Genomic DNA, 14,388 nt, shown 5'->3' with positions numbered 1-14,388 from the left:
CCATAAAATTAATGTTAATGAAAGAGTATATTTTAATGTGTATTAATAGCTTAATTTTATATTGAAATGTCTTGTTTGATACAGGAATATATGAGAGCATGTAATTTAAGTCAAATTTAATTATATACTATACAATCCTATGAATGTAAGTATTCGAAGCATATTTTGGCAATATCTGGACATATTCTCATTAATTTAATTAAGGAATAAAGTGAATCACAAATAAAAGTGGAATATCATAGTAGAAGTAAAAAGTTCTCTTTAAATAAATCTATAGTGCGAAGTGACTTGTAGCTAATTATAATCAGTACACTAGAGGCCCCCTTTGCTTCAATTTCATACATTTACGGTCATCAATTCAGGCAATATATAATGTACACAACCTGGCATGGATTTTTTCATGTTATGATTAACGTGAAAAGACCGTGAAATAAACTAATGCATAAAAAGGCAAACAAAAATACGCAACGGGCATATCGCTCGGCGAGTGACAGACTCTGGACAAATGCCGTCATACAGTGGTACCCATTAGGCACTAAAAAGCGCTCTAAAACCCGCTGGATCGACTAACTAATAAAATTCGGTAGATGTACGTGGCAGCAAAGAATTAGCAACCGAGAAGAATGGACTTGACTAATGATGACGATGATATAAACTGATTGTCTTAATTTTAGAATGTGAACAAATATTAGCTGTTTTAAGATTATGTATAATATAATATAATTCTCAGTTATAACTGAAACTGTATAAATTGTTATTGCTATGTGCGTGCTTCGAATTTGAATAAATAAAAAAAAACAAGTGAGGTTTGCATTTTAACTACTAAATCCAGCCCTGAACGCCGTCAATTACGTTTTAGCCCACGCCCCGATTCGTCTGATGACGCTAACTCTGAGTGAATGGCGTTATTTAGAATAGCGCGGATTACGCTATACCTCGAGATACCTCGTTTTTCATTCCAATTAAAACTGAATACAGTGACTGGCAAGACAATAGTGTTATACATAATGATATTACTATCTTTGTCCCAGTTGATGATGATGTCGATGTGGGATTCAAAGTGTTATCATGATAAATTCGTACGTAAACATCCAATAGATAATTCGGCTCAAACTAATTTAATGAAAGCTTTTTTTGCGTACAAAAGTTTCCTAGTTCTATATTTACACCAGTTTTTACTGTCTATTCTAATTTAGTACTCTATAGAAAGAGAATTTAATAAAATCATTTTTCTTTGTGTTCCCAGTTTCCCCTCGAAAAGATTTAGTGCTTACTAAAAAAAAATAACGCAAAAAGAGTTGTTTCATAACTGTGGGTAAGCACCTAAATAATTTAAGAACATATTTATGAAATAGAATTCAGTGTCTGCCAAACTTTTTTACCAGACGGCACACTGCGAGAGAGGAATCTAATTCGTGGGACACTACATGAAAATTTCCCAAAAATTATGTAAGTATGCTTTATTAGTAAAATTGTAATTTTATAACTAAGAAGATGATTGATTTTGAAAAAGAATAATTATGTCAAAATGCGGCTCTAAATTAGATAAACAATCACGTAACTAATTATCTATAGTGGAACAATTTAACTTTTAAATTGCGCAGATTACAATATTATTATCTTCTACTACGCACAAATTACATATGATGAATTAAATTATGTTTACCGTTATTATTTTATCATTTTCTCTAGCTCGATGTCGCTCTAACTACGTCATGTTTTCTGTCAAAACTATCGAACTTCGTGCTTATGTGGTATGTTTTTAGTATCTATAATCGATCCCGTTTTTTTTCCGTTTTCCGTGAGTGCTAATAAATCCGATTCGCAGAGATGCGAAAATCCAAACGAAATTGATTTAATGATTTAATGATTGTAGTAGTTGATATAGGTTATTGACTTCAAACATCTGACTGAAGACTTCTTGAGACGTTGCAAACAAGGTAGTTATTAAGTCTTTTAAAGTTTCTTCCACTATTAATATCGGGTATGTAGTATTGTCAATTCGACTATTGGCATATGTCGACGATATTGATGTAATTGGTTGGTTCCAAGAAGCACTCAAACAGGCATTTATTTCTGTAAATTCAGTTTCTGTCGTAGGCATCATTTTTCGGGCATCCGTGACAGAAAAAGTATACAGGCCAAACTTCTCGAACGGTAGAGAAGCGTGTGAGTGAACACGAGAGGGCATACCGACTTAAACACTACACGATGCTTGCAATTGCCGAGCACTATATGGATACAGGACACAAATTTGTCTTCAAAACCAAGATAAAGGATATTTCGCACGACTAGTAAAGGAGGCCATCGAAATTCATAGAATCCCTGAAAATATTAATAGGAATGATAGGTTACGGTTAAAAACGCCATGGCTTCCGGCACTGTCAGCAAAATCTAATATTTGATCGGGTAACTCTGGTCGTAACGAATGACACATTACTATGAGCCACGTTTGCTTTTAGCTAATCGGATGCATTTTGACATTCTTAAAGCAACGTTTGCTTTTATACACCTACACTACACTCCATCATTACACATATTTCTTGATAATGGCCTCTGAAACGAGCCTGAAACGTCGGGGACAGAAGGAAGAAGTACACGCGGTGGAAATCCATTATGATTAAAAAAAAACAACCGTGAAAGTCTCAAACATTATGTGGATTCATTTGTTTATCTCATCATCATCAGGGGCGCGACAACCCGGTATGGGTCCTGGCCTCCTCCAACAGCTCCCTCCACCTGTCCCTATCGAGTGTGGCCGCTTTCCAATTTAGTACCCCCAGAATACGGCAGTCACTGGCAGCTCCGTCTAACCGGCGAATCTTTGGCCTCCCTCTTCTTCTACGTCCTATTGGATTGCTGGACATCACTCTCTTTGCCGGTTCATTGTCATGCATACGGTGCATATGACCTAGCCATCGCAGTCTCCCAATCTTACTTGATTGAACTGCGCTGCAATCTTCGTACAGTCCGTAGAGCTCAGCATTATATCTTCTCCTCCAATTGGTGCCATCCCTGATCGGTCCATATATACGGCGGAGAATTTTTCTTTCAAAGATGTTCAGGGCTCGTTCATTTCGCAGAGTTAATGTCCAGGTTTCCGATGCGTAGGTGAGCACTGGCTTTACAAGTGTCTTGTAAAGAGTGCTTTTAGTTCGACGAGATAGTAAGCGGGACTTAAAATGTCTTAACAGACCAAAGTAGCATTTATTCGCAGACATGATTCTCTTGTTGATTTCTTCTGTAATATCATTATGTCGAGTTACAAGAGATCCAAGGTATATGAAACTGTCGACCGTATCAAACTTGTATGCACCAATATCTAACTTTGGTGCGACTTCTCGTGGTGTGACATAGACAGGCATGTATTTAGTTTTTGCCTCGTTTATTTATCTTATACTTGTTTATCTAGGGTCCTAATAACACAAGCGACGAAATACATCGCCATCACCAACATGTGCTATTTTGGTTTCTAGGCTTCTAAAAAATAAGGCACTCTAAAGAAAAACTAAAACAATCTTATATAAAACTTTCCTGCGCCCAGTATTAATGTATGACAAACAAGATGTGAGACATTGGATATCTTTAAGAAGAGTGTTTTGAGAAGTATCTTTGGGGCTATTCAAGAAAGTGGCATTTGGAGGCCAAGATATAATGAGAAGCTATACACATTTTATAGAAGCGAAAAGTTCACGTGGCATATTATGAAAATGTACTGGATCGGCCACGTGCATAGAATGCCGGAAGATATACAAGAATGGCGGGCTATGTATGCAACTCCCGAGAGCAAGAGAAGACACGGACGGCTGAAATTGAGATGGACTGCACCACAGGAGATTTAAAAACGCTCGGTAAAAGCAAGTCCTCACTGGATCATACAGGATGGAGGAAGTTTATGAAAAAGGCCAAAACCTCCCAAAGGTTTTAGTGCCATAAATGATGATGATATAGTATCGTATTTTGCAAAAGGATTGATCACCTATTCGTATGTGTAATAACCAATTAATAGATGGTTCGCCAGGGAAGCAATGGAGCTGTGATTCACAGATTTACTCTTTTTCGGCACACCTCAAACTTCTTGCGTCACACACTTTGGAAGACACTGAAATGAAGATGGTTAGGTGATAATAATTAAATAAGGTATCTGGCGGGGTGGAGTTACTTTGGTATGGCATAAATCTACCATACGTCTAGTGTTATATTATTTGGATCCCGGCTAAATTGAAATATTTATGTACGTTTATTTTAATTAATTTGCTTTAATGTTATTTCTTGTTGGAAACCTATAATAAACAATGTTTAGCTGAAAATGTTCAATTCAAACATACAATTCCTGTTTTAGTTAATAATTATTACGTACACAAAAGCACGTCGTCGATGTCTGCTGCCTAGATGGAGCACACGGGCACCACGGAGTAAGTATATTCAAGAATTCATATCCCTCATCAATCTTCTCACATCTTTCCTGATTGTACTTCTACTGGTTTTGCGATAACTTGACCGACGTAAAAAGTAACTTATATTTTTATTTCAGGCCTTCTTTTGCCGGTTCATTGTTTACTTTATGGTTGTTCCAATATTTTGAACTATATAAAAAGTTTTTACGCCCACGGTGGCCATGCGGCATAAGCGTTCGACTATCATGCCGTGGGTCCCAGGTTCGAATCCTGGGTCTGGCAAGTACACATATTGTTTTTCAATATGTGTGTGGGTCAGGGTATGGACCTAATAGGTTGAGTAAGTGGCTGACATCCATTTCTCGTAAAAACAAAATCTGTTAATACAAGCCTCTACTCTGTGGAGGCCCATATGATCCTATTAGGATCGGACATGGTCTAGCATTGGTACTAGTTTAACATGGAAGGAGATTGCTTCCAACGTATGTATTTTTTTTCAAAGCGTTTCCATGATAATTTATAAAATGGGTTGTCACTTGGCATTTGCCGTATTATATAAGTAGTTATTAATTTAAAAAAAAAAAAAAGCATTACCATGTTCGATCCTGAGAAGATCATAAATATATATATAAACATGTGGATGGTCAGCTGACTGATGCTCAACATGGTTTTCGATCTATTCGATCAACAGTTACCAACCTCATGGAGTACACTGAATACATATCTCGTTCACTAGACAATCATTGTCAAGTTGATGCAATTTATACGGATATGTCAAAGGCTTTCGACCGAGTGGATCATGATATTCTTTTAACTAAACTGAGTGCAGTAGGCGGATCTATTCATTTTGTAAATTTTTTCAAATCTTATTTTTCGCATCGTTGTCAATATGTCGAGTACGCTGGGTGTGCATCTGAAGTCTCTCAAACTCTTTCAGGTGTACCCCAAGGATCAAATCTTGGACCAATTATGTTCCTCATATTTGTCAATGATATAGTAAAAGCCATGGATGGAGTAGAATTTGTACTTTTTGCGGATGATTTGAAATTATATGCACCAATTCGCAATGAGTTGGACTGTTGCATGTTACAGCGAAATCTCTGCTCAATTGAAAGTTGGTCAAAAAAGAATAAATTAGAATTTAATACTGACAAATGCTATTGTATTACTTCAAGAACCCCGATTAAATATAATTATATTATATCAAAAAAATCTTTAAAACGTCAATCTGAGGCGAAAGATCTTGGGATAATTTTTGATTCTTCATTATCCTTTCACTCGCATATAACTTCCACAGCTCTACGTGCGAGTAAGCTTCTAGGATTTATCATGCGACAATCCAAACCATTCAAGAATTCTAATGTAATGCGTACACTCTACGTCTTATTAGTGCGTAGCATTCTTGAATATGGGTCGATTATCTAGTGTCCTTATGAGGTTTCCTATAAGCTTATTTTAGAACGCGTCCAGAAAAAATTTCTTCGATGTCTTTATTTTAAAACATTTAACTATTTTCCGTTCGATAATTCGTCAGACGATTATTTTCCGACTGCCTTTCTACAAGGCATGCTTCCTTTTCACTCTCTTGAATCTCGTCGGTCGCTTCTGCTGTTGAAACACTTTTGCCTGTTATCGCGAGGGATGGTTTCCAATCCTGGTGTCCTAATGAATTTGAATTTCCATGCGCCTGTCAATTACCTACGTGGTCGCAGCCATGATTTATTCTGGATTGGAACCGTTTCCTCGTGTCAAGCCTATCAGGCACCATAAGCGAGGGGTGCAAGATTAGTAAATGCGCTCCCTGAAGACATAGACATTTTCAATGATGTACTTTACATTTTGTTTTTGAAACTGTATTTTTCTGTATAAAATTGTATTGTTTTCGTTCTCAAAAATTATATTTTTCTGTATTAAATTGTACTTAAGTATGTTTTGATTATTTTTTTTTGTTATTATTATTGTTATTATATATATATACTAGCTGACCTGGCAAACGTTGTTCTGCCATATAAATTATTTCTAGTGAATATTTTGGTTGTTAAATAAAAAATAACGAATGTATCGTAAGTGTGTGGGGATGAGATCTATGACAGAGAGGAATGGAGCGTTGTAGACGATGACCGCCGATAAAAACAAAAAAACACCAACCAATAATTTTCTCAATTCAAAATGAGTAATGATATTCATAATGAATGAAAAACCTGTGATAGGATCTCGTTGTTTAATGTTTGTGCAATAACCGTCTTGTCCCTTGCAGAAAATTAGCGAATATGGGAGAGCGTCGTATGAACGGTGTGTGTCAGCGATGAACTCCAGATTATTGTTTCTTCTTCGAATGACGATTTCTCGCGTCGATGTGCGGTCGCCAACCATGATTCCAGCAATGTCGTCAACAACAGGCGCATTGAATCGACGCACGTGCTCTCCAGCTGGTGTTTTATCAGGATTGATGACAATAGCGTGATTGTCGCTTTGCAATTCGTGCATGTGTGCTTTGAAGAATTTCAATAATTCATTGTGCTCATTCAATAAGGTGTCCAGTTTGCCGATGATGCGCCTGGCATTAGGCGAATTGAGGTTATTGTAGCCGCAACGTGCATCCACACGATTGATGTCCTCACCGCCCATGAAGTAGATTTGTAAAAATGTATGTGGTTCGTTTGGCATTGGCATCAATGAGCCTACTTTGCGGTATACTTGGCCTTTGATTTTGAACGTAGAATGGAATTGTTGACCATTTGCCGCACTATTGTGAACTATATCTGTTGCTCCGAACGAAGTCATTTGGAAGTATGAATTGAATGTGCGAATGGACATCAGGAACAGGTTTGAATCTGGAACCGTGCCGATGAGCAAGCTGTTCATTGGTTCTGGTGGTATCACAATTTCTGGTAGTTGCACTTTTCCTGATGCGCAACACATCCCGGCTGACTCGTGTTTGAATTTGAACGCATGACAATGGGGACATTCTTTGTCCATAACACCAATCAGCACTTTCGGATGAGCGGAATATTCAATATCTGGCTCGTACTCGAATGCGAGACAAATGAACGAAGCGGATGTAAATGCTCGATGTACTTGTTGGCGTTGTCGGTCATTTGCTCTGCGTGTGTTAACTACGAACCGGCGAGCTTGGCTCCGTTCTAATTGTCGTTGTTGATTTCGTTCAGCTCGTGCCTCTTGTGATTGAGATGCACGCAATTGCGACATGCTCACACGCACGTTTTTGTTATCTTGTTGGATTTGTTCATCTGTTCTTTCTGCTCTACTATTTTGCATGTTTGTTGCTTTATTCGTTCGACGGCCCAAATGGCCCCCTTGCGTCTTGCTGGCATTGTGCACTGTAATACACGCACACAAAAATAGATAAATTAAAATAAATCGTACAAAATTTTGCACGTTCTGCGTTGTGATATGCCGAATGAAATGTCAAAATGACGTGACGCTTCTCTTGAATTCTTCTCGGACGTAGCGCCATCTGTAATTCAACAACATAAATAATTTCGTTCTGTTTGAAATACGAACGACGGTTAAATTTGTTCGTACAAAAATAATAAAATCGCGATTAAAAAATGGGAGAGTGGGGGTAGGAGAGTAAAAATTTGGGGTTATAGGTATTTTTTGATAAAAAATAATAAAAGAAATACAAAAAGAAATTTTCAAAAAAATAAAAGAAATTTTTTTCTGGATAGAGATACCCTAATCACTTAGCGGTATGAAATATACTTGTTGACCTATTCTCATACCTAACAAATATACATTAAAAAAATCATAAAAATCGGTCTAGCCGTTTCGGAGGAGTGCGACCACAAACATCGTGACACGAGATTTTTATATATATAGAGATTACATTTTCTATATTCTCTTCTCTCTTGTGAGGGTAATGTTTGACTTATAATGTAAATCTCATGTTGTGTACGTCTTGAATTTAGATTTGTTATGTCCACAATGTTTTGTATTCTTAAATAAATAAATAAATATAAACCTCCACATATTTTTGTTTACTTGATCAAACTTTTAGGATGAAGTATGAACTCTAAATACAAACACACATTCAAAAAATAACATTTAAAAATTGCAGATCCCAAATTTGAGCCCACGACTTTATAAACTAACACGTTACCGCTCGGCTATCGCGGGTGTTAATTATAACTATACATATTATATATGTGTGTGTATGTATATTACATAACATACATACACCCATATATAGGTACGTGGTAATTAACAATAATTGATAACCATTTTATACAGGATATACTTCTGATAAGTATAAAACCACTGAGAAATTCCCATTCCAAAGACATTCCCAGTCATAAAAAAAACTAATGCTTCACACTAAACGTAGGGTCTCGTGATCCGCACCGTGAGTGTAAAACCAAGGCATCTGCAAATTTTTCAATTTCGAGATTAAATGCACAACAACTGCAAAAGTCGTGAATTTGATAATGTAAAAGTGAAGTAACTGAAAGAACATGCAATATAATGTAGATGTAAACCAAATACTATGTTTTTTTTTAGAAACTCTATTCGTCATAACAAAACGATGACTTCAAACCCTAATATATCCAAAATATGTCTTTTGCAGATGCCTTGGTGTGAACGCTCACGGTGCGAATGCTCGATTAAGACCGGGTGTGGTTTGGTGGGCCCAATAACTTTAATGTTCTCTGTGAGAACTTCTCTCTCCTATGCGCACTGGTATTTTAAACTCAGTCAGAGAAAACTTGACGTGGGGCGATAAACGTGGCGACCTCAGTCTAAGGAAACTGCTCTTGGGATATGTTCGGTCGATTCCAGAGGGAGCATGACTAGTAATGATGGTTTTTATTGCCAGTAGTAATCTTTATACATACCATATTTTATGACGTGCACCAAGGCTACTCTAGTAATTGACTTGAAACTACAGACAGGAGACTAACACTGTTTTTTACTTGACATTGAAAAATACCATACAAACTGTCCAGGCAGGTAGGCTTATAATTGCAAAGTTCTTTTATGTACCGTTACAAAAACCTTTTATGGGCATTTTCGCCAAAGTTTGTACATGTTTGAAATTTGGGTAATATTATTTTTTCACTCAAATTAACCATTTTTATATAGCTAGCAGATTCCTTGTTCTATTGCTGAATTGGTGATAGCAATTTTTCAGCAAAATATTGATTAATACAATATTTATATCATTTTTATTATGAAATTGGGCATAATAAGTTTCCGTTCCGTGACTACGAAACTTAGCTTTTAAAACATGAATGAAACACTTTTTATCACTTAAAAGAGCTCTATTAGATTAAAAAAACCATACACTTCAAAATAAAACTACAAATAGTCAAAAAATATTATTGAATTTTAATTCTTGGGCACATTTCGTTCCCCTCCGTTACCCTATGTCTATAATGGCAGAGCATTTTTCCTTTAGTATTTGAAAAAACCAATCAATGTTCGTTCTGCTATTTTTTTAAAGACAATAATCACTTTTACTAAATTTTATTGGAAAAATAAATAAGTTTCGTTATTTAATAATCAAATGAAAAATAGTTAACGTTCAACTTTTTTGGGGACATTTTCGGAATGGAACGAAATGGTAACGGAGTGTAATTTGTAAAGCTTAAGTTACATGTTACCATAAAAACAAATTTTTGTTTTATGAAATTTATTTGAATTTTTTGATAGACAGATAAATATTCAACGTGCGTCAAAATAACAAAACAAATCAAACTTAATCACTAAAATAGACATATTTTATAATAAATTTCACAATACTTGTAAAATAAGGTAGGTAATAATTTTGACACACTATACATTACCATAACTTTATTTGGCATTTATATTATTTGTAACTCAGATAAAAAATATTTTTAAGCAAATTAACAATATATGAAAAAAAAAATCAGCAAGGGATTCAGACGCGAGTTCCTAGCGCGGCACGGAGTATATAACTTTTACGAAAATAATTATAGTCAAACTCGGTTATTACGATCTCTGACATAGCGAGATCTCGGATGTAATAACGAAACATTTGTTGACAATTGGTTTATGATTTTCGCCATACATTTAATTCTTTCACTGTTATAACGAGCAACTTATCGGATATACCGAGCTAAAATACTGTTAATGTGTCGACCGTTTTAAAACATTTCGACCCTAAGCAATAAAATCCGATTGGACAGGATGCCGCCGGGGTCGGATTACGTTTATGACACTAGTAAAGTGTCTAAGTACCTACCTTATTGGTGTTTCACCGACAATAATAAAAAAGTATCCACGCATATGGTTGAAAAATCCAAGGTTTGTGAAGTCCGTAGGTACCTACCAGCGTTAATTACAATAAACAACTTCTTTTGTAGTTTATGAATGCCATGCTCGTTTCGGGGATTTTTACGATGGTTTCCAAATTTTTTATTTTCGGCTTTTTGTGTAATGTGACATGCTCATTTAAAAATACCTATTCTCTGATATAACGAGTAACGCTTATAACAAGCAAATTCAGTCGGTCCCATCTTCCTCGTAATAACCAAGTTCGACTTTATGTTGTCTTGAAATTTAATTGTATTCATCAACATAAAATGTAGCTATACAGGTTGATTGTAATCAAGACGTACTTTTCTGACATTTCGTGAATACCTACAGTTCTAGGTATTAAATCTAATCGAGTACACATTTCTGTTAAACGTGACAAAAAAATACTTTTTCATACATTTTTATAAATTTCTATGCCTAAAATGTATGGAGAAGTTTTAAAATTTTGGTGGCGTATAACAGAAAGAGTATGACAGAGCCAGTGCCTGTCTCGCAATTATTTCAGTCTGGTGTTTTTTCTTTTCCTTCTGTTGTTTTTTTTTATCTCCATACTTTTATGTGCGCTATTTTTGCGTATTCAGACATATCACATACTTTTTTAATCTTTATTATATTATTATATTATAGTCAGGTTATTTTTTATATTTTTTAATGAAAATATTTTTGTTTTTCATACGAACAGACAAAATAATTTTTTTTATAATCTATGAAGAACTAAACACACACTGTAAACCCAACTTTATGCATGCCATTTCGTTACTTTTACATTCCACATATACGTTACCACCAATATAGTTTCGGAGTGGAAGTAACGGATTCTGTTTCAGAAGTGTTTGAAGCCAAAATTTAGCTTAGTTTTATTGTTAAACCTGCGATATGTTTTATTATATCTGTAGTATGAAAGATAAGCTCCATATGTGTAGTATGTGAAATAGAAATATGTGTTTTCTTACCTTATAAATCGTGGTAACAGTAGTGGAACTTCTTAAATGACCAACCCAGAAAGCAACCTGTTCCGATAGCGATACCGACACACACCAACAATTTAAAGTGTACATGGCGATCAGTGTTATACAAAAATGTTGCTACATTAAAAAAAAACATATTTATAGTGAAAATTTTTCGCCTTCATGCTAAAATCGTGGTAACGGAATGTGGAGTTCCACTTTTTCAAATATCCTGGGACACACTTTAAACGTGATTTTTTTTCAATATTGGTACAAATTTACGAAAAAACTATATATTTTCCAAAAATATATAATGTAAGCTGTTGAAAACACTACGAATTTAATTTTACACACTCAAAATTAATGACGAAATCAGACTTTGTTTATTTGAATTTATGGGTGGGACATGGTAAAAACGCACTACCTTTCGATCTAAATAATCAATTAAAAATATATACAGGTCAGATAGTTGTATTTAACTGATTGAATAGAGTAAATTAATAAATTTGCATGTTAAAAGTACATAACTTTCCAACATTTTATAATATAATAACTATGAAAAAATCAATCAAAGTCATGGGACATGCCAAAAACGCAATGTACAAACTTTGGCGAAAATGCCCTTATCCGTATTACCCTTTAAGGAAATTTTTGCATATTGCTTAACCCGCCTGGCCTCAGTTTCCTCCCTAAATGAAACAATTATCTTCCCGCTCCTGTCATTTGCTCCTGCATTTAAAAATTTTCTACCACAATTCAGGAGAAGTCAACTATTTCAGATGCCAGTTTCAATTTGGATTTTAACCCTCGAATATTTTATCTACAACAAGGACAACTTCTATTAGAATAACGTAGTGATTGTTATTGGGTACCTAGCTTGGATTCAATTTTTAATAAAGCCACGCCATTTTGTGTTGTTTACAAACTAGGAGAGGTATTTTTATCAATGCACTTAACCCCCGCTTAATACGCCAAACCTTACATTGAAATATAGTGTCGTGGTCTTCTCCCGTTCAAAAGTTACCTGCAATCAATGACGTCCCTAGACAAAGTGCCACCCCTAGGCAGCGCCAAATTTCCGCCCCATTTTACAACGTTTTTCTTAGCTCGTATTCTTATTTGTCCGGTGGTTCTTTGTCCGGTACAAATCTTGCAATCGATTTTTAACAAACTTACCGACTAGCTAGATATTTGAAACTTTTAGAATATATCAGAACACGTTGACAATGCATTATTTTAATACTTTTAGCCATCTTTAAGTAGAATTGAATTCATTTTCAGTTAATTCTGTTTTGTATGGAAAGTTATTTAAGAAAAATCCATAGAAAGTAAAAGACTATTATTGGTTGCTAAGGGGGTGGTCCTAGCAACTTAATTTATATTAACAGTTATATAAGAAATATTTGATTTATAAAATCTATTTTTATTTAAATTTGTCAACATAATTATCAGTTTGATAGGTATGAGGTGTTTGAGACAGTAATAAACATAAAATGGCCCTCTATTTTCTAAATATCTTGAAGAGTATTATATTATATAGCTCCAGTTTTAGTATATCTTCCTTTTATTATTTACTTATATCATGGACTTTTTATCTACGTCATTTTGTATTAAAAAAAAGGTTAAGAAAACCCAAAAAACTATATTTGACATGTTTTTTTCATTCCACTTATACACAAAGTTTACTTAAAATGTAGATATTTAATAGAAAAATTCAAAACCTATGACTATTTAAAAGATTTATTTGAATTGAATGAATAATACATGAGTTATATCAATTTTAGTAATCAGTTAGCCTTTTTAAGTGAAAAATTAATTCTGTCTGCAATGGGTTAATTCACACGCCTAAATCGTACTGTTTTAAACCGAGAAGAGACTGAAAGAATCAAATATTTATTGTAAATTAAATTCACGCAAATATTGATTGATTTGTAAAATATAATCAATTCTAACAACGAAAAACTTCCTTTATTTTCATAAACATCGTAAGGCATAATAATTCTCAATGTCACCTGTCAAGCAAGTAAATAATTTATCAATCAAGCTACTGAAACATTTATACTAAATATATTATATTAGGAGATAACTTACTTATTTTGTTTGTAATTTCATAATACTCGTAGCTTAAAATACGTCATATTTATGCATAATAATATACACGTTTAAGTCGAGAAAACGCTGAAATATAATGTTATTACAACGATTTTATTAGCTCGTATTCTTGTTTTTCCGGTGGTTGTTTGTCCAGTACAAATCTTGCAATCGATTTTTAACTAACTTCCCGACTAGCTAGACATTTGAAACTTTTAGAATATATCAGAACACGATGCCAATGCATTCTTTTAATACGTTTAGCCATCTTTAAGCAGAATTGAATTCATTTTCAGTCAATTCTGTTTTGTATGGAAAGTTATTTAAGAAAAATCCATAGAAAGTAAAAGACTATTATTGGTTGCTAAGGGGGTGGTCCTAGCAACTTAATTATTAATATATACGTGCGTTACTATGGACATCAAAATGACATTTCAGTATTCTATATTTGTTTGTTTGTTTGTTTTTTATTTACTTCATATCAAGTACAAGTTTGAGCATATTGAGCATAATATTTCAACAGAAAATTTAAAAACGTTGTATATAAAAAGTTCTTTTTATATTGTAATTATTTTCATTCTAATATTATTTATAATATTTGTTGTAAATTTAAATTAGTACCCATGTATTATACACAATAAATTAATTAACTA

The 14,388-nt window shown here is 34.3% G+C and overlaps 1 protein-coding gene across 1 annotated transcript; it reads right to left on the bottom strand.

The window, feature by feature from the left end:
* Window positions 1–4,265: 4,265 nt before the first annotated feature.
* On the bottom strand, window positions 4,266–9,426 carry LOC147068865 (uncharacterized). The gene is made up of 3 exons (XM_085951557.1): window positions 9,414–9,426; window positions 6,546–7,738; window positions 4,266–4,283 (listed from the first exon to the last, which is right to left on the bottom strand). The coding sequence occupies exons 1-3, from the start codon at window positions 9,424–9,426 to the stop codon at window positions 4,266–4,268; spliced, it is 1,224 nt and encodes a 407-aa protein (XP_085807683.1).
* Between the last annotated feature and the right edge of the window lie 4,962 nt (window positions 9,427–14,388).

The sequence above is a fragment of the Rhyacophila brunnea genome, unplaced genomic scaffold, assembly GCF_057557595.1.
Source record: "Rhyacophila brunnea isolate RB1 unplaced genomic scaffold, BYU_Rbru_1.0 scaffold_24, whole genome shotgun sequence".
Lineage (NCBI taxonomy): Eukaryota > Metazoa > Arthropoda > Insecta > Trichoptera > Rhyacophilidae > Rhyacophila > Rhyacophila brunnea.
The sequence above is the reverse complement of the archived record's forward strand: the minus strand, read 5'-3'. Positions and strand labels throughout refer to the sequence as shown.